The sequence below is a fragment of the Toxotes jaculatrix genome, chromosome 9 (assembly GCF_017976425.1).
Source record: "Toxotes jaculatrix isolate fToxJac2 chromosome 9, fToxJac2.pri, whole genome shotgun sequence".
Lineage (NCBI taxonomy): Eukaryota > Metazoa > Chordata > Actinopteri > Toxotidae > Toxotes > Toxotes jaculatrix.
In genome coordinates this window covers 2,539,210-2,558,093 of record NC_054402.1, presented here as the reverse complement: position 1 = coordinate 2,558,093, position 18,884 = coordinate 2,539,210, and the positions used below count along the sequence as shown (strand labels likewise).

The window sequence follows — 18,884 nt, the reverse complement described above, 5'->3', positions numbered from 1 at the left end:
ACTGACAACGTGCCACGTGAGTGGGTGCTGGGGCAGACTTTTTTTTAAAAAATCTGTAGAACCCGCAACTTCACTGAAATCAGTTTGTTTTTCCACATAACTGAACGAGGCAGCAGAGAAATCAGGCTCTGAAAGTTAAACGCTGCTTGTTTCTCAGCTTGTTTCTGGATGTTGTTCTGATTCTTCACTCACAGAAAAACACCGGTTTCCCACAGAGCCGCAGACCGAGCTCGCTGATGAAGGTCAGTCTGCAGCTCTGAGGTTCTGGTGCTTTCTGTTCTCTGGGTTTCCCATCAACCAAAAGAACTCATTTTATTTTTAACGACCTTTCAGTTGATGGAAGTCTTGTTACATAAAGCAGTGATTTCGTACTTCACTCCCATGAAGATGGAGGAGTTAACATTTTGTCCTGCTCGTCTGGTCTCTGGATCAGGGGGAAAGTTTTGCTGGGATAAGCAAATGTGCCCTTGAGTAAGGCCTTAAACTCCCAGCTGGCCCAGTGGAGGTGTTCAGGTCAGGTGTAGTGTGAATGTGTGTGTGTGAACAGGGGGTTTCCACTTTGGATGTTAACGAGGTGCTGAGGCCTTTACTTAAAGACGTGATGTTTAATTTCTGAAAAACAGCACAAACACAAACATGGGTCCAGCGTCACACGCTCGTGGACACACACACAACACAATGTTGTATTGTTGTATTGATTGAATGATTGATTAAATGAGCAGAATTCTTCCTCTACTGCAAATCTTAACTAAACCGGAAACAAATACCAATAAATAACAATAAAACAGCGTCTGACACCATGAAGTGATCCTCCCTGTTTTATCCAATCCAGCAGACGTGAAAGTTCAAGTTTTGTTTTAAAAAAAGTCCCGTCCACATCTTTATGAAGATAAAGCTAAACCTAAACCTAAGCCTAAACTTAACCCACTGAACAAAGAAGGCAAATAAATGCTGTATGATGTGGATCTGTGACCTTGTACTGCAGGTGATTTTATATTTGGCCTCTGTGTGCAGAGACTTTCAGGCCTAAACTGATCAGAGATCAGACTGTGTTTCCAGTGAAGAACATCAGAGTAGATGATTGATGAAAGCTGAGCTGCTCTGATAAAGAAGAACTTTAGTGGCTCCAAAGTCCCATCAGCCACCTCTCCAAGAAGAGTGGCTGGGTGGAGCTGATCCACGATGATTGATTATCCGTTTTAAATGATCACAGTCCAGAGGATTGTGTCATCATCATGAGAGACGGCAGCAGCTAGGAGGAGGAGGAGGAGCACAGTGTGAATGAACAGCATCAACACGAAGTGAAACCGCTGAATTTAAATAATCTACCGCAACACAAAGCTAACACAATTCCCATCATGACAGGAGCAGGTAACATGGACGGATCAGATTCTGACACCACTGGACACATCCTGAGTCTGACCAACAGTCAACAGTCGTCTCTCTCTGACCTTAACTAAGCTTAGCCCGGTCATTTCTGTTCCCAGACCTAATTAAACCAAATGAACTGTAGAGGTGACACATCAGAAAACCGTCATTAAAACAAAATTTAAAAAATCAGATTCAGCTCCACAACAAATTAGACAGGGCCCAGGGCCCGAGCCCAGTTTGTCCATTGGATAATCGGCTAAACCAGTGGTCTGAGCTGGCAAAGACAAAAAAGAGTGTAAACACAAACGGTGTATTTTGTGGTTTGGTTTCAACAGGACTTCTTGTTGAGATTAAATTTGAACAGGACTCTTATCATTAACTAGTTAAGGTCAAACATTTAGCTTCTGTGACCCTGAACGTTATAAATCCTTCCTTCTTCCTTCTTTGCCAAACAGATATGAAGAGATTTAGAGAAGTTTTTTTATTGTTTAACATTCAGGACACACACAGGAAAGACTTCACTGTGACATCCAGGAATAATAACAGCGGGTTGTGTAAGTTTGCCCGGAGGCTGAGGACAGACAGATGGACGGTGCAGACAGAGGGACGAAAGCTGGTACCAGCAGGATAACTGGGCCTTCAGAACCCCACAGTGGACTTTAAATGGTTTTAGGCTGATTATCAAATAAGTCTCATTACGGAGCGAGTGAGGTCACAGTTACCCACGCTGCATCTGTCTTTCATTAAGTTAAAACTGTCCGCTCAGCAGTTTTCATGAGGCAAAACAGCTGTCGAGAAAAATGTAATATTATCTCTGAAGAGGAGAGTGTGTCTCTGCAGCTGAGGCAGGAAGCAGGTCACAGAGACCAGGACCCTGATGCTGAAATGTCTCCTCTAAACTTCTCACATGATTTCATTTAAATAACTTTGGACCGAAGCAAAGACTCAGCCCAGAAAAATGAATTTAAATTCAGTTCTCACACAATTAATCATCTGACGACCCCTCAGATTTATCTGGTGACCCTTTGGAGGAACATGATCCCTCAGTTGGGAACCAGTGGACTGAACGATCGACCTTTATATAAAGTAGTTAAACCAGGACCACGACATTACGAAAAGTAATTTCCTGTAATTCAAAAATCAGTTTATCTGTAATTACCCTTGTTTACCACTAGGAGAGGCTCTAAATGTCAACATAAAAAGAAATGGATAAATCTGAGTCTATGTGAAAACCAGTTCACAGACAAAACTGTGAGTATAGTTAATAAATGATGGTCCTGGTGTTTGAGGGTCTACGGCTGTGAAACAGTTGTTACAGAGGTTTACTGTTTACTGGACGCGAGGCTCCCCTCCACCCAATAATCAATAACCTCAAATCATCGAAGCCGGAGGACACTGAGGTTTTAAAGTCCACAAAAAAAAAAAAACAACTAACAACAAACAAGAAAAATCTAAATATTTGATTCCAGGGAGTTCAGCAGATTTACAGCTACAGCAAATCCTCAGACCTCAGACTGAGCAGGAGAGAGAGCAGGGACCGACCCGACGAGCGTAACAACAACACAACCTGATCTGACATCTGAGCATAAACACCTGAACCAGCATCGTCAGCATCACCTGGGCTCTGCCACGCTATGGCTGAACCTGTTTGACGCCTGCGTCACTTTTTTTTTTTTTTAGCGCGCTGTGTGTGTGAACACAGGACAGAGCGACGCAGCAGCACATGAAACTTTATGTTAATGTTCATTTTAAAATGAAAACGTTCACTTCACTTCTAACTTCCATGTTTTACTGCCACAGAACATGTGGCAGTAAAACATGATTCATGCTTATGAAACTCAAAGGAACATTGAGATCCCAGTCTGGTTCAAGTCTGGTTCAAGTCTGGTTCAAGTCTGAAGCTTGGAAATTAAACTTCTTCATTAAGTTCGACAGCATTTTATCAAATCTGAATCTTTTAGGTATGTTGTGTAGAAATGTTGTGGGGCAGTTTCATGTGGTGTGTGCAGGTACGACGGTGCGTTTGAGCCCATCGTGGCTGTTAAAGGTCATAAAGGCTGATCACGGTGAAGGTGCGCCGTCTGCTCTGTGTCCTTTTCCATCAGGACACAGTTTTATTATGACTGATGATCAGTAAAACTTTAACTCATCCAGGGTGTGTGTGTGTGTGTGTACAATGTAAATATAAAGAAGGCAGATAAAGCAGCAGAGAGTTTAACTAAAGACTAATTTCTCATGAAGAATTTGTTTTTAATTATTTGAGAAAACGTCTTTTCTTTTTTTTTTTTTTTATCCCTTCAATCATCTTGTGATTCCTCCTTGGATCTTTTCCAGGGTTAAACACTGTGCTTCCTGTTTCATTAGAAAACTTACGACAGTCTGAACTTTATGGACATAAACTCACTCTGCAGGTTTTGTCCCTGCAGGTTTTTTTTGTTTTTAAATATTCCTGGGTTTTTACTTCAGGTCCTGCTGCTCCATCAAACCTGAACAGCTCACTTCACTTTCCTTTATCAGCGTATCTGAACTTGTTTTGAACTCAGACTAAGTACTCGACGATGAACAGGAGATTTGTGAATCTGCACCGAGGTGTGGAATCACCTGGTTCTTTCATTTAAACCTACAGGAACTGAGGCGGTGCTTTTATCAAAGAGAGGGAAGGTTTGGAGAAGGTGTCTCCTGAAGACGAGAGGAGGACAGAAACTGACTGTGGCGTCGCGTCCGTGGATCATATGTAAAGACGTAGCACTGAGGATAAAGCAGAGTGGTACGGTGGAGAGAAGTTTAGTTTTGACTGACTCGCAGTCAGCGACAGTAAAGGGGTCAAAGGTCACACACATTCCTGTGAAGGACAGAGGAGAGTTCACACAGAAGCAGAAGTTCTGTCACTTCTGGTTCTTTCTTCTGTCGTTCTGCAGGAAGTTAAAGCGTCTCAGTCAGCAAATGAGAACCCGGGGTGGCTGAGGGGTGGGGGCAGAAGGTGGAGGGCATATTTTTCTTTATGGTGAGCGCTGATTTGCTTTATGTGTTCATGTGTTCATTCATTCATTGATTCATTCATTCATTCAGTTATGTTTTACAGTTATTCAGTTATTTTACTCTGGAATCAATCCAAGCAGCAAATTAGCTCTTTGGGGTGGGGTGGGGTGGGGTGGGGACACTCATCCTGACTCGAACACTGTGAGGTTGAGGTCAGTGAACGCAGCGCTGCAGTGTGACTGAATCAACCCACAGTGACAACATGTCAGAGATGCCTCTCTGCTGCAGCACAACACAAACCCTCTGTGGACACAAACACGTCATGTGACCGGCTGACGTCGTCAGTCGACATGTCTGATGAACTGAGGATGACTTTGTCTGTTGCTTAAAACAACAACAGCCAAAAGTTATTTAACCTGTAGAGAAAATCAGTTTCTCTAACGTCCACGCAGCGACAGAGTGAATCCAGAAAAACAGATCAAACTCAAACAGATTTCATCACACACTTATCAATTGTTCAACCTGATTCACAGATTTTACTCAGAGAAAAACTTCAGAACTTTCAGTGAAGCTGTTTGGCTTCACAGGTCAAATCACAAGTTTGAAGCCTCGACTGTATTTTACTGATATTTTAACAAACAGTTCAGTGACTCGATGCAAAGGCTGTAAAATGATTGAGATCTGGGGTTTTTTTGTCAGAATACTGATTTGTGATTCTTCTTCCTTTAACTGCGATAATAAATGTTCCTTTATATAAATCAGTTCCATTTAAAGCGCAGAATCGTCATCGTGCAACATGGGACAAAACAAACAGCAGGAAAATAGCATTTTAAAAATTAAAGCTAAAACAACAACGTTCATGTTTCACAGCTGAGACTAAAACAAGCTGAAGAGACGGAGACAGTTCTCTGTAAGTTTTCAGTGTCCACACTGACTGACCTGAGTCATTCGGTTACTGTGAGCCCTCAAATCTTGGCTGTATGTGTAAATACAGCTTGACGCCCTGGGTTTTGCCTGTCAGGCCGCATGCTGGCTGTCCTCCCGTATGGCTGGAGGTTGTTGGGGCAGAATGCAGCCTGCAGACAGCACTCAGGACAAACGAAATGATGGGCGCTGAACTTCAGTTTAGCGTAATCACTTATTTGCTTGTTTGACTTAAATGTTTTGTTCAGAAAAATCCGCCAGGATCCAAACCAGACCGATAACTACATTTTTCAGACCCAGTGAGGCTTTAACCAGAGACACTGACGTAAGAACCGACCTCTGGCCTCACCTGTCCTTCAAAGTCCTGATGAATCAGTGCAATCAGACACACCTGAGTCCAGTCAGACCAAACTTCTACAGCAGAAAGCAAATCTTTCAAAATCCCCCCAAACACCAGAAACGTCCAGTTTCTGCTTCTCAGTTCTCTTTGTCCCTGATGTTTCTGAAAAAATCCCCGTGAACTGCAGAGAAAGACGTTTTCACTCATTTCTAACATTTTTATCATATCGACTAAGTGATTAATCGAGAAAAAATGAAAAGTATTAACAAATAAAAAAACTCTGTCAGTTAATTAGAGGCCGAATCTTCTTTCCCTCTTCAGAAAACTTTAAACCACCAGAGCGAATCTGCTTTTTCTGCTTTAAAAGCCGAAAAGTGTTTGCGGTGTAAAACACCTCAGTGCGCCACAAATCACGCTCACAGGACCAAAACTCTGTGTGCGCAGTGAAGCCGTTAAACCGTGAGCTTAACCGTTAAACTGTGCACTTACTGCGGGGACTCATGGTGTCGGACCAGCGGCTCAGACCGTCAGCAGAACCCGGGCTCAGGGGGCGAACAGCGGAGCTGGATCCAGCCTGGTCACGGCGCCTCCGTCCTCTGCTCAACTGGCGCTCAACAGCGACAGGAGGTGTACCGGCCGCGATGCGTTCAGGCGCGGTCGGAAATGTCGAAATCATAAAGGGGAACGGCGCGTTGAAGGTTAACAAAGCGGTGATTTATTAATTTGGCTTCACGAAGTTTTCGATGAACTTTTCCTTCGTGGTTCTGAAAAGCGTTCTTGAACTAGTGACCCCCCCCCCCCTCATTTTAATGATGACAGCCTATTAAAAAGGCTGTAATGGGAACTTAACTCTGTCTCAAAATATTACTCCACTTGTACACTGAGAGTTTTCTTGGCTGCTGCACCTGTTCCTGCTGTTTCCACTGGCTGTGAAGGAGCCCTTCTCACAGCAGTTTCCATGTAATCTACACTCAAGTGGCACTAACCCTCACATCTGTACACCTGTTTATCAATCAGCCATGTCACGTGCCCCTGAACAATTGTCATGTGGCAGCAGTGTATAAAATCCTGCAGATACAGGTCTGGAGATTGAACAGCACGTCCAACCTTGAGGTGGATGGACTACAACAGGAGAAGACCACGTCGGGCTCCAGCCCTGTCAGCCCAGACCAGAGGCTGCAGAACTGGACAGACTGGAAAAACGTAGCCTGGTCTGATGGATCTGGATTTCTGCCGAGGCTGCAGATGGTTGGGTCAGAAGTTTGGCATCAGCAGCGTGGACCCTGACGTTTCTGTTAGTTTCATGTGTTAATGCAAGGAAGGTTCCAGTCTCCTGATGTTTTCCTCTTTTAATGGTTCATGTACATCAGCATTTTATTCACTAGGCTGTTTTCCTCCATCGCTTAAAGCCGAGTAAGTGTCTCTACAGGAGGAACAATCAGTGATTAGATGTTCTCAGTCCCTCCTCTGCCTCTGGTATTTTGTGTGAGTGGACACCTGGGAGTGTTTCATGGCTATTAGGCCTTGGCCATGTACCAAAAAAAAAAAGAAAAAAAAAGAATCAGCCCCTCTTGGGTCCAGGTCTGGTCAAAGTCTCACCCTCAGGTTTTTATTTTCAGAGTCAAACGATTTCCTGTTTCCTGTTTTCTCCTTTTTCTCCCAATCACTTAAATCTGTCTCTTTTTATTTAATAGGGACCTTAGTACTTAGTACTCTGTGTGTGTGTGTGTGTGTGTGTGTGTGTGTGTGTTTGTGTGTGTGTGTGTATGTGTGTGTGTGTGTGTGTGTGTGTGCATGTGTGTGTGTGTGTGTACATTCCCGTATTTGAGAGTCATCGGTCAGTCAACTGGTAAACATGCATGTCACAAAAGAGCTGACACAATACTCATTAACTCTGCATTCAACAAAGGTCAACACACACACACACACACACACACCAGTCACCTTGCTCTGAGTCACAGACGACCATTTACTAGAAATAGCCAGAACTTCACATCCTGCCGATCAGCTCGATCAGCTTGATCACCAAACGTGTGTTACAAAATAAAACAAAATTGAAAATAAACCACCTAGATTTATTCACTTTATCGTCATGTAAACAAGATTCCATCTCCGAGACCAATGCTCGCCCTCAGAGGGGAATTAAATCATCCACCAGATCATCATCAGAGGCGGACGTGAACCGCCAAAAAGCTGCTGAGATAGAACCGCTCTGTCCAGGATGAAGACCATGGACACTGACTGAGAGCTGATCTCAGGACTGTTAACAGCTGAGACAACGGTCACGCCTCACATCTCTGAAAACGTCAGGTTTCCAAACAGACTCTCTGCCAATGAACTGATCTGAAAGGCCACATGACGACAGCCTCAGGGGGAAATTATACTGACTCCAAAGCTGTGAAATGCATTCTGGGATATGTGTCTATTCCAGCCACACACAGTCAGCTCCCAAAGGTTCCTGATAAAACGGAGTCAGACCTCCTCATGTCGCCTGAGCAGATCGTGGCTGGTGAAATTCGTGTTGTCTGATCAAACTAAGCAAAGCTCCCAAACTTTCATCAAAGCTCATGACGAGTTGTGACGGCAGCTGTTCTCCGTCACGGCTGCTTGAAGATCCGTGGACTGAGCTTATCACGTCCACTCATCACAGAGGACATGTGGACGGCTTTAAGGCTTTATCTGACTTCAGTCTTTCCACAACTTTCCCTGCTTCTCTCTAATTTCAGGTCAGATCGTTGCTCCATGAGGGCTGTTGCACAACATATCTGCTCTGTGCAGATGCAGACACACACACACACACACACACACACACACACACACACACACGCACACACGCTCTCACACACACGCAGTCAGTTTACGTGAGTTCTCAGCGCTGCCTCTCACGTCTCCTTATCTTAACGATCAACAGAAATTCTCTGGGGTCAGGAAAGTGCCGGCACAGTTTCCCAACTCTGCTCAGAGACTTTGTTGAATCACTGGTGAGACAAACAAACCCAAACTCGTCCACACTGAACCTCGAGTGAGGACAATTTCATCATTGTCTCCCACGTCTCTCTGATTTTTCCTGAGGGGTTTGTTGGACCAGTGTTCCCATGGACTGAGACAACGGGCCCCACACCTGTCGTGTCTTTTTGTGTCTGTTTGTGTGTCTGTGGTGATTTTGAAGTAGTTTGTATGTCTCTGTTGTTGTTTTGTGACTCTTTGTGGTCATTTTATTGATTTTCTTACAGAAAATATTTCCAGTCATTTCACACAGAGGATCTGGATCAGAGGCCTGATGCCTTGTGCTCACGTCGCTCATTTAAAATGTGTGTAACTGAGAAACACAACAACAAAAACAAAGAAAACAAACCCATTTTCAGAACCAGCTGAGCTGAGACGCTGTTGTTGGAGTGATGATGTGTCCACTGCTTTGCCTGGTAACTGTCTGTGTCTGTAAAGTTATTTGTAAATCGAAACCTTGAGTTTCAGCTGTGAACAGATTCAGATTATTGTATCAGGAGAAAGTTGTGCAGCTGAATCAGCAGCTGTAGATTTATTAAAAGAGCGTGTTTGTGTTTGCGTCAGGTCAGTGGGTGAAAAAAGGAGAAGTCCATCGAGTCAGAAGTCAGTGTGTGGCTTTGATTTTGCTGCTGTCATTGGTTTAATGGGGTTTCACATTCAGGCTGTTCAGAGGCAGAATCGAAACACGGTGTAGACGACACTCTACACGATGCTTTACACCAGATTTAAAAAACTACAGACCCAAAGAGACAAAGACCAGTTGTCTGGAGAGACTCTGCATCTCTGAGCTGCAGCTTTTCTCCGCAGTCTCTGACGTCACTAAGTGTTTCTGTAAAGGTGTCACGTTTTAAAAAAGAAATCATTAAGTAAATAAATCGGTCCATTCGTCTTTGAAACAGCGCTGATAAAGCCTGTTTACTCTGCCATTTCTCAATCTACGTTTCTTCTCTTCTTTCTTTGCCCTTTAAACAGCACACTTCTCACGTATTGAGTTTGTCTTTATCCAGCGCACACACACACACACACGATGTTATTGGTTCAAGAAACCACAGACGTGTTTGAACACTGAATGTGGAGTGACACCACATAACCACAAAGCTCACGCTCTGATTCTGACCTTTGACCCTGGACTAAAGTACTGATCCTGGGTCAAACTCAAACGCATCCGAAGAGTTTTGTGTTGCTGCCTCGTTCAGGCCTCAAATCAGACTGGATGTTACGGTCCTGAAACAGGAAGTGGGGTCTGACGGCACAGGATTACTCCCAGAGTGCACTGGGTTCAGTAAGTAGCAAGGAGAAAAAAAACCCTGAAAGTTTGGACAGGACTCTGGGTGAGCAGGTAGTATTGATGACCTGGACTCACCTCAGACTGTATCAGTCTGTCACCACACACACACACACACACACACACAGAGGAAGGCGTCAGTCAGCACGCACACCCAGCTGAGGAAACACACTCAGCGGTAACAGGAGATACTTTACTGTACCGAGCAGGATGTCAGGCCGCTGTTTAAGAGCAGCAGTAAAACTTTTTTAAGATTTCAGTTTCATCTCTGTGAGTCCAGTTCAGAGACCGGTCTGTTTAGCCTAGCTTAGCACAAAGACTTGAAGCAGGGGGAAACTGTTAGCGAGAACAAAAAACTGCTCCAGAGCATGTGTGCAGGTGAACATAGAGACCTGGTGGCGTTTCTGCAGGCGGGTTCCATCCTCTGTGGAACATGAACATCCACCAGAGTCTGAACCATCAGCTGCAGAAGAGAGATAGATGAGCGATGGTATATGAGCAAATGCTAATGCTAACTGAACAGGAGCGAGTCAACGAACAAACGCACACAGACACACAACCAGAGATCCACCTGCATTTTCGTGGAAAACTGGTTTTCTGGATTCTGGTGAGAATCCTGGGGAACACCAAGACCTCAGTGCCTGATATTCAGCACCAGTACAGACGGAGACCCAGGACAGTCCAGGAGACTCATGCTGGTCTGGATACAATATATGTGAAAACTGGACAGTGGAGCCAAAGTCATCAGTTGGACCCTCTGAGTCTGTTAACGCCTTCAACTGTGAGTTCAGCTGGTTAAACACTGACCGACCCTTTATGCTGACACACACACTGCTTCACTTCTGAGGACATTGCATTTGCATTGACTTACACTGATTCCCTGGTGATGAGCCCTAACTCTATACTGCAACGTTGTGAGGACCTGCTTTTGTCCCACACTGTCTTTATGTCCACAGGAAGTTAGTTATTGTAGTTTGGCTGCTGATCAACACAATCAGTGACACACAGCTCAATGAGGACATTCGGGAAAGCTGCTTTAACCGTCAGCTCCAAGCTCCAGGAATTTGTGTCAAAAATCTGAGTCATGACTGAGAGAGATCTGAACTCACAGACCTGAAACACATGTTGATGTGATTCAGTTTGACTTCCACTTCCTGAGCAGATCTTTATCTCTGATGTCCATCCAGAATAAACATCCAGAAATCCACTCAATCAGAAGAAAAGAGGCTGCAGAACTTCATTCAGAATATTCCTATTTTTAAGTTTCCTTCAGTATCACAGTAACCCAGTGAGAGTTGTCTGTACATCCATGGGTTCACTCCAAACAGGAGCTGCTAATAGATAATTCAGTTTACTTAATTTCTCAAAATGTGAACAAATACAAAAAAAAAAAAAAAAAACAGGGCTCAGGTTGTAACCCACAGCGTAACTCACTGAATCCATGGCAACATTATACTTCCTGTTTCTTGTAAAAGTTTACATCTCTTCATGTATGTGAAGATTTTTTTTATGATCCTGTGCTGAGTAATTACACAGACACAGACTGAGGAAGCAGCTCTTACCTTTTTCTTCTTTTCTGCAGAATAAAAAAAAAATCCACGACTTCTCCTCAAGGCTGAGACATCTCTGCGTCCACACAGTGTGTGTGTGTGTGCTCGTCAGTGTGTGTGCACGGTGATGTGTGTGTGTGTGTGTGTGTGTCAGAACGTCCGGGTCAGCTGCTGTTTTGCCGATTGTTTAAACTCCACAGTGAGTTCCAGTCGCTCCTGTCTTGTCTCTGATATTTCTCCTTAGGTTCTACTGTGTTCTATTATGATTCCCTCAGGCCTGATGTTCCTGTAGATGATTCTACTGTCCTCAGGTCAGTTCTACTCTTCTTCTGATCCTTCTGCTGCAGGTTCCTTCCTCCTTCTCTCTGTCTGATGTTGTGTTCACCAGGTTCTACTGAGTTCTACTGTTCTCCTGTCCGCTGTGTTCTCCTCCTGATGTTCTGTCTGACTCTACTGGTTTCTACCCGTCTCCCCTCGCTCCTTGTTGAGCTCTGCTCCGTGTTTCCTGTTTGTTTTATTTTCTAGCTGCAGCAGGAAATGGTCATCTTTTCCTCTTCCTCCAACCACCACCTCCCCTGTCAACCCCCCAGTAACACACACACACACCCTGGACTTCATGATTGGTTAAGAGCCTCTGTCCCCCAGACTGGAAGACACACAAAATGACATTGTTTGTTGTCTTACCTCGCTCAAAGGCACCTCAGCAGTGTTTCTACCGTCCCTGCTGCTGGGAACTAGCATCAGTGTAACATGGAAACCAGCACAGGCACACATATGTCCGATCCCACATAGAACCCGACCGTCACAAACACGACACCCAGCAGCTTGTACCGACTCATTCTCTGCAGAGACAGAGACAAAGGACAAAACACGGTTTGGCTGACATCCTGGATGAACTGTCTACAACAACAACCACAGAAATCATGATAATATTAACACATTTTAGTGATAAAGAGACTTTAAAGCCACTCAGAAACTCTTCAGTAGGTAAACGATTTGCAAAAATAAGTTACACACAGAATAAGACACAGTCTCATATAAAAGATTTGCAGCATCTAAGTTTTATGCTGCAACTAATGATTATTTTCATTATTGATTCATCTGCCGATTTCAATGAACTGATTCATGGTTTAGTGCATGAAATGTTAAAAAAATTAAAACACCTGTCACAGCTTCGCAGAGGTGAAACATTTTGTCGCCAATGAGATGTGACAAAGAAAAGCAGCCACTCATCTCATCTGAGAGGCTCATCGACCAATCGATTAACCAACCGATCGGTTCAGCTCTAGTTTAGCCAAAATCTCCTGCAGGTGTTTGTTTGTGCAGCTGAAGCAACACAAACACAACTTGAACACACGTCTCTGCTGGTCACAACATTTGATGGATGCTTTCTGTTCAAAACAGCATCTTACGTTGTTGTCACAGTTTCAGAAAAGTGTGTCCCTGTCCTGATTTCCAGTTCAGTGAGGACAACCACATAGTCTTTACCCCATCAGTGCCCCCAGACCACCTTCAGCCCCCCCTCTGTTCCCCAGTGGAGGAGGCTGTTAAAGTTCTCATTAATATAAAAATGTCTTTTTCAGTCTCTTACTTATATTACAACCTGACTTTGGGCCAAAATACATTTTCATGTGTTGTTTTAAACAGAAAATCCTCTTTTCTCAGTCAGAGCTTGACTGTGCGTCTCAGGGTGGAGCCTGTATTCGATTCCCCTCCATTTACATGTGATGAAGGATTTTGGAGCCGGCAGCCAGTTTCCCTCCTGTCAGACCTGCAGCTCTGCACATTAAAAACAGAAAAAGGACAAATCATCGATCAGTCACTCAATCAGCTGTTTGAAACATGAACCAAAAGCAATTGTTTGACGTTTAAATGTTAATCATTTAAACAGAATCATAAAGAAACTAATTAAATTTCTCACTGAAACATCTTTTTGTTTGTTTTTTTAAAACTGATTTTATGTAAATATTTTTATAGTATAGAAAAAAAACATTATCAAAACTTTATTTATTGATATTCTTTATTTATTGACCATTACTTTCTGCTTTTTGGCAAATTTTTAATGTATTGATTTATTTCCAGTTCATGAAGAATACCTTTTTTTGTATATGCATTCATTACCTGTGTCCCTCTTGGGCCTCCGTACAAAAATGTAGCTGACCTCCCTCCCTCAGATTTTTTTGCATGGTCTGTTATTTTTTTTGTTTGTTTTTCTATCAAAGAAACATATTTTCTGAAGCTGTTCTTCATATTTTTAACAGATGTGCCGTGATGATCATCGATGATGATCTGTCGCCCCCTGGTGGCACTGATGGCACAGAACATGAGCTCATGATAATGAGAAGTTCTCATTATCATGAGAACTTCTCATGATAATGAGAATTACCAGACAGTGAGGTTCTCATTGAGAACCTCACTGTCTGGTTTGTTACATGCTTTAGGAACCTCAGCTTCATGAACCACAGAAACACTCAATGTGCTGAAAATAGGAACCAGATTCAGGAAACATTTTATTTACAACAAAGTCTAAAACATCTAACACTGATGCAAATAATCCAGGCAGAAATCAAAGGATCTGTGCCCTTCACAATAAAATTTCTTTAAAAAAAAAAGAAACCTCATCATCACACATTGGTTTCATTTCGCATTTAGAAAAAAGGTTTTTGATCCTGCATTAGACTGTGATGTTTCTGTGCCCGTGGTCTGACGGGAGATCGGACAGGAAGCAGCAGTGTTTGGGGGGTTTAGACGTAAGCTTTGAAGCTGCTGCTGTCCGAGGCCGGAGCTGCTCTGTAGATGCTGTGTCCTCGGCTCGCTGTGGAGTAGTTGTATGTAAACTGCCTGCAGGAGAACACAGCACAGACTGGCTTGTGATGCATGTTTACAGTCACTGAAGCAAAAAAAAAAAAATGTAGCTTGATTCTGAAAGTGGCAGGAAATACAACCAGAAATGTCAACAGCTGCAACACTTTGTGTCTGTGTGTTTGTTTTTCCACAGGAAAAAAAAATAAAAACAACACAAACAGCAGAATGTGGTTCAGATCCACCACATTTTACAACAAGTCTATTTCACTTTGGGTCCCTGGTACAGGATATCAGTTTGTGTGGCTGATGGTGCCCCCGTGTGGACAAAGCCCGGTACTGCATGAAGCAGGATGTGTTCCTGTGTGGCGCTCTGGGTTTACCTTGCAGGGGGGGCAACGGGTGTCTTCCTGTAGGAACAGCAGAGCATAGATCCTCCCAGTATGGCCAGACAGGAAGCCGCCCAGCCCAGATACAGACCAGTACCCAGCTCAAACCTGTAGCACCATCACACAGTGTCATCATCACCGTCAACATCATCATCACTGACAACAAGATAGTGTGTCTGTGTGTGTGTGTGTCTGACCTGACTCCTCCGTGGAACGGGTCGTGGAATTCGTGGATGACTTTGGCAGCGTACCATGACACTGCCGTCAGAGTGAACACACCTGAGAGAGAAAACACACTGAACATGAAAACAACACGTGCATCTGTGTTTTTTTTTTAATCGCAGGTTTGATGAAACGGGGCCCTGAGCAGCTGGAGATCAGACAGATCTTTTTGGAAATGGGGTCAGGTGTTCTCTCCTGGAGCCACATACCAGACAGGATGAACATGATTCCTCCGCTCAGGACGATCTGGCCTTTGGCGTGCTCTGAGGCTCTGCCGATCTTGGTGCACTTGAGTCCCAGCACAGAGACGATGATGGAGGCCAGACCGACCAGCAGGGACAGGATCATCAGAGCCCTGCAGGTCTGCAGGTGAACTGTGACAGACCAGCATGTGAGACACATGATAACGGGCAGATTCCTACAGAGGACTGAAAATATTTCTGTCTCACAGTTATAATGAATTCATAAATATTATTCACAACTTGTTTTATGGCCCAGAGAAGACGCATCAGATAAATGAGGAAATGTTTTATGATGTGAGAGGATTTTGTGACCTTTTGACCTCATTTTGAAAATCTGTTGAACTTTGAACTTTCAAAGTATCTGACCTGATAAGGTTTATTCCAACATTAAAGGGAAACCACAGTAATTTTAAAAAACGTGGTATTTCAATATGAATTTTGACTTTTAGACAAAATATTTTTAAAAAGAAACGGTGTCTGTTTTGGTGTAAATGTACATGTGTTAAGTTTTTGTTTCCCATTTATGGATTCACTTTGTCAGACTTTTTATGTTGTAGGTGTAATGTGGTTTGTCTGTGTTTTGAGAGGTTATTTGTTAATATAATTTCTTGATAAACTCAAATGAAAATAAAAAAAAAAAATTTAAAAATTAAAAAAAGAAGAACACGGTTGTGGTGTGTCGGAGTCCTCACCCGAGAGTCCCAGCACCGTCTTGAACTTGCTGCACTGGACCGACCCCAGCGAGGTGGCAGCACAGCTCATCCACAGACCTTCAAACTGCCACTGGCTGCTGCTGATCGACTCCACCTGACTCCGCACCTTCCACGCCTGAGAGGACGTACAGCTGGACTGCAGACACCAGGACACCACCCCCAGAATCAGACCCACAACCTGCAGGCCCACTGCCATGCTGCCTGATGTCTGTACGCACACCTGGAAACACGGCGGGATGTCAACAACACCAACCAGCTTTGAGACCAAACAAAGTGCAGTATGAGACACTGGAGGTGGAGACACTGCAGCAGACTCAAAGGACCATGATTATCCAAACAGCAGTGTCGGTCATTAATTGTGGGGTTCCTCAGGGTTCTATTCTTGATCTGTTATATTTCTACTTTACTAATTAAAATGTTGGTCTGCTATTAGATGGGACTTTCTCTTACAACAGGTTGTAAGACCAAACAAATTCTGGTCCCAGAGGGTTAACTAATACAGCGAAGAGTAGAGCACAAGGTTTCAGCAAAGTTTAATCAATTACATCATGCAATCTTTTGGTTGTTGTTCTGCCCGTCTGACCCCAATGACCTCCACGTCCCGATTTCCCCAACAGCCCCTCAAACTTAAAAGTACTTACTGTTTCAGACACACGTGCTCTGCTAGAATCATACAAAATGAAAACCTGAAATACATTTGATGATAAGTTCTGTATCTTTACTGTCTAAAGAACGAATAGTCAAAAATTTAGACTGAGAAACGCTTCAAGTCGCCGAACACATAAATGAGTCTGAGCTGGTTTTGCTTCTGTCCCGTAGAGGTCGGTGTTAATCTGTCCAGTCTGACACGTCACCTCTTACCGTCAGCTCAGATCAGGAGGTCGGTGTTTTTGTTGGTCTCAGTCTCTGCTCTGCGTTGTTCTCTCCTGATGTTCGTCAGGTTGGTTTCTGTGATGTGGAAGAGTCTCGGTGTGAACCTGATCTGGTCCTCAGAGGTCTGTTGGTATTCAGGGTCAATGAACTGTGGGGAAAGGCTGCACCACCGCTGAACACACATCAGTATTGACGTTCGGGAATCCCAGAGTTTCACCTCTAACTCTGCAGGTTTCAGCCTCAGAAATCTGGTAAACTCAATTACAAAAACTGTAAATGGCATTTTTATCAACACATGTATACATTATATATATTTAAACAAACATACATATACATTTATATTCTTTTCTAAATCCAAAATTAATTTCATTTGTTTTTTTTTTTATTTTTATTGTCTTGTGTTTTCTGTGCTACATAAACCTGCCTTGCAATTGTATTTGTAGGAGAAATAACTAAAATAATGAGAGAAGTATTATTATTATTATTATCAGGTCCGGTCTGAGAGTCACACACAGATCAACAGTAAACTCTGCTGTGTGTTGTTGTCTCGTGTGAGCTGCAGTGTTTTGTGTGACAGTTTGTGGACTTCAAACCGCAGACAGTTTCTCTGTTAAACTGACGTCACGTTTGCAGGTTAACTCCCAAATTTATCGGACTGATTAAAGTGAAAGTTTAAATTTAAGAGAAAGATAAAAGTGAGAATTGATTCAGTTTTATTTTCTTCTCACAAATTTAAAAGATATTTTTTATGACCCTGGAAACCTGTTTTCTCAGTCACCTTCTTCTTCCTCCCTTTTTGTTTTTAACGGGAGAGATTTTCTTTTTTTGTCGTGGGCGGGGTTCAGTTTGAAAATGCTGATGTCATGTATTTCTGTACACCAATCAGGATTTAGCAACACTTGTCCTGCACACACACAAACTACTCACAGGCCTGAAAAGAGATTGGACGAGAAGCTTTGTTTCTAAACTTTAATTCTGTTTTTAATGTAGCAGAGAAAATATTTCAGATTTGAAGCCAGACCTCGAGGGGCTTCAGAGAACTCTGCAGCACCACAGGACCTCAGCTGCTCTAAGCACATCCTGCCCTCAATGTGGCTGTTTTTGCTGACTCCTGTCTGCAGCAGTGCAGAGTTAATGTAACTTCACATTTATAGAAAGCGCTTTTCAAAGAGCAGACTGAGACTGTGGATATTTTCAGTCAGTTATTTCTGTGGTTTGTAGTCTAATGATGCCGCAACGCTACTCAGGCATTAATGAAGCTGGCTAAACTTCTTTAATCCAGTTCGATTTTCAGCTAAAAACATATTTACAATATACTGTGATGTGCTGAACTGGTATTTTGGTTTTATTATTTGCTCCTGAAGCAGCTGAGGGAGGAGAGCAAAACCAGGACAAAAAAAAAAACAGGATGAAAACCAGCTTCTCTTCCCCAAGAGTCAGAGACAGAGGATGATGACACAGCAGAGAATCACACCAGTTAAATGTGTATTCATGAGAAGATGGAAGCTGCTGCAGGAATCTTTCCATAACCTCCACGATTCCTGGAGCTCACTTCAAAACCTGCTCTGACTTCAGGCCTGAGCCAGAGGTACAGACAGAAGCAGTGTGTAATTCAGAAAACAGCAGTTTTTACGCCTCACCAGTAACGACTGCTGTTCGCTTCAGGGCTGTTTTCTGATTGGACGTTACACTGCTGTATTCCCCTCCCCTCTTTTTGTCTGCACTCGTCCAAGCGGTAAAACATTAAACGCATTATTTGTTTGTCTGACAGCACAGAACAACCAGCGTTACACTCACAGAGAGCAGAGCAGCTGCACAGTCAGAAAACCAACAAACACTAATAAGCAGAGCTGAGAGGAAACGACCTCACCTTCTTTCTCAGTCCTGAAAAACTAATTCTGTAATAAAAGTCAGTGGTGCCAGAGCCCTGAACCAGAGTGGGTCTTCAAACTACAGGTACTGGATAGACTGTTTATTCACTTTTTACACGCAGCTCTACAGAACCGACCTCACACTGGACTGCGTAAAACATGCACAATTCCTTATAGCCTGAAATCACGGATCAACCAACAACAACAAAGAACAACAATCGATTGATCGGGCGAAAATCAAACCAAACAGGATCTGGTTCGTTTACTCCAGTGGACGTTAAACTGCTGTTCTCCAGGTTTTTATCTTCAGAAACTGA

The 18,884-nt window shown here is 43.3% G+C and overlaps 2 protein-coding genes across 3 annotated transcripts in view; both read right to left on the bottom strand.

Moving 5' to 3' along the window:
- Positions 1-11,507, bottom strand: part of LOC121186807 (tumor necrosis factor alpha-induced protein 2-like) — a 33,845-nt gene extending 22,338 nt beyond the window's left edge. Inside the window, exon 1 of one of the 2 annotated variants that reach the window (XM_041045607.1) lies at positions 11,468-11,507. The gene's annotated coding sequence lies outside the window, so the exon portion shown is untranslated. Of the gene's footprint in view, positions 1-6,103; positions 6,429-11,467 lie in introns of those variants that run through there. The other variant, XM_041045606.1, reaches the window with a different exon arrangement.
- A 2,440-nt stretch (positions 11,508-13,947) lies between these two features.
- LOC121186810 (claudin-19-like) lies at positions 13,948-16,823 on the bottom strand. Its single transcript, XM_041045610.1, has 6 exons — positions 16,683-16,823; positions 15,803-16,050; positions 15,078-15,242; positions 14,844-14,925; positions 14,641-14,754; positions 13,948-14,296 (listed from the first exon to the last, which is right to left on the bottom strand). Exons 2-6 carry the CDS (start codon positions 16,017-16,019, stop codon positions 14,200-14,202), a joined length of 675 nt encoding a protein of 224 aa, XP_040901544.1. The 5' UTR covers positions 16,020-16,050; positions 16,683-16,823; the 3' UTR covers positions 13,948-14,199.
- Positions 16,824-18,884: the final 2,061 nt, after the last annotated feature.

Bases quoted from the DNA above. Each gene is read 5' to 3' on its own strand.
- LOC121186810 (XM_041045610.1), bottom strand. From the start codon at position 16,019: ATGGCAGTGGGCCTGCAGGTTGTGGGTCTGATTCTGGGGGTGGTGTCC. The intron at 14,926-15,077 runs GTATGTGGCTCC...TTTCTCTCTCAG, and splicing joins AATCATGTTCATCCTGTCTG to GTGTGTTCACTCTGACGGCA. The intron at 14,297-14,640 runs GTAAACCCAGAG...GTTCTCCTGCAG, and splicing joins CCCGTTGCCCCCCCTGCAAG to GCAGTTTACATACAACTACT.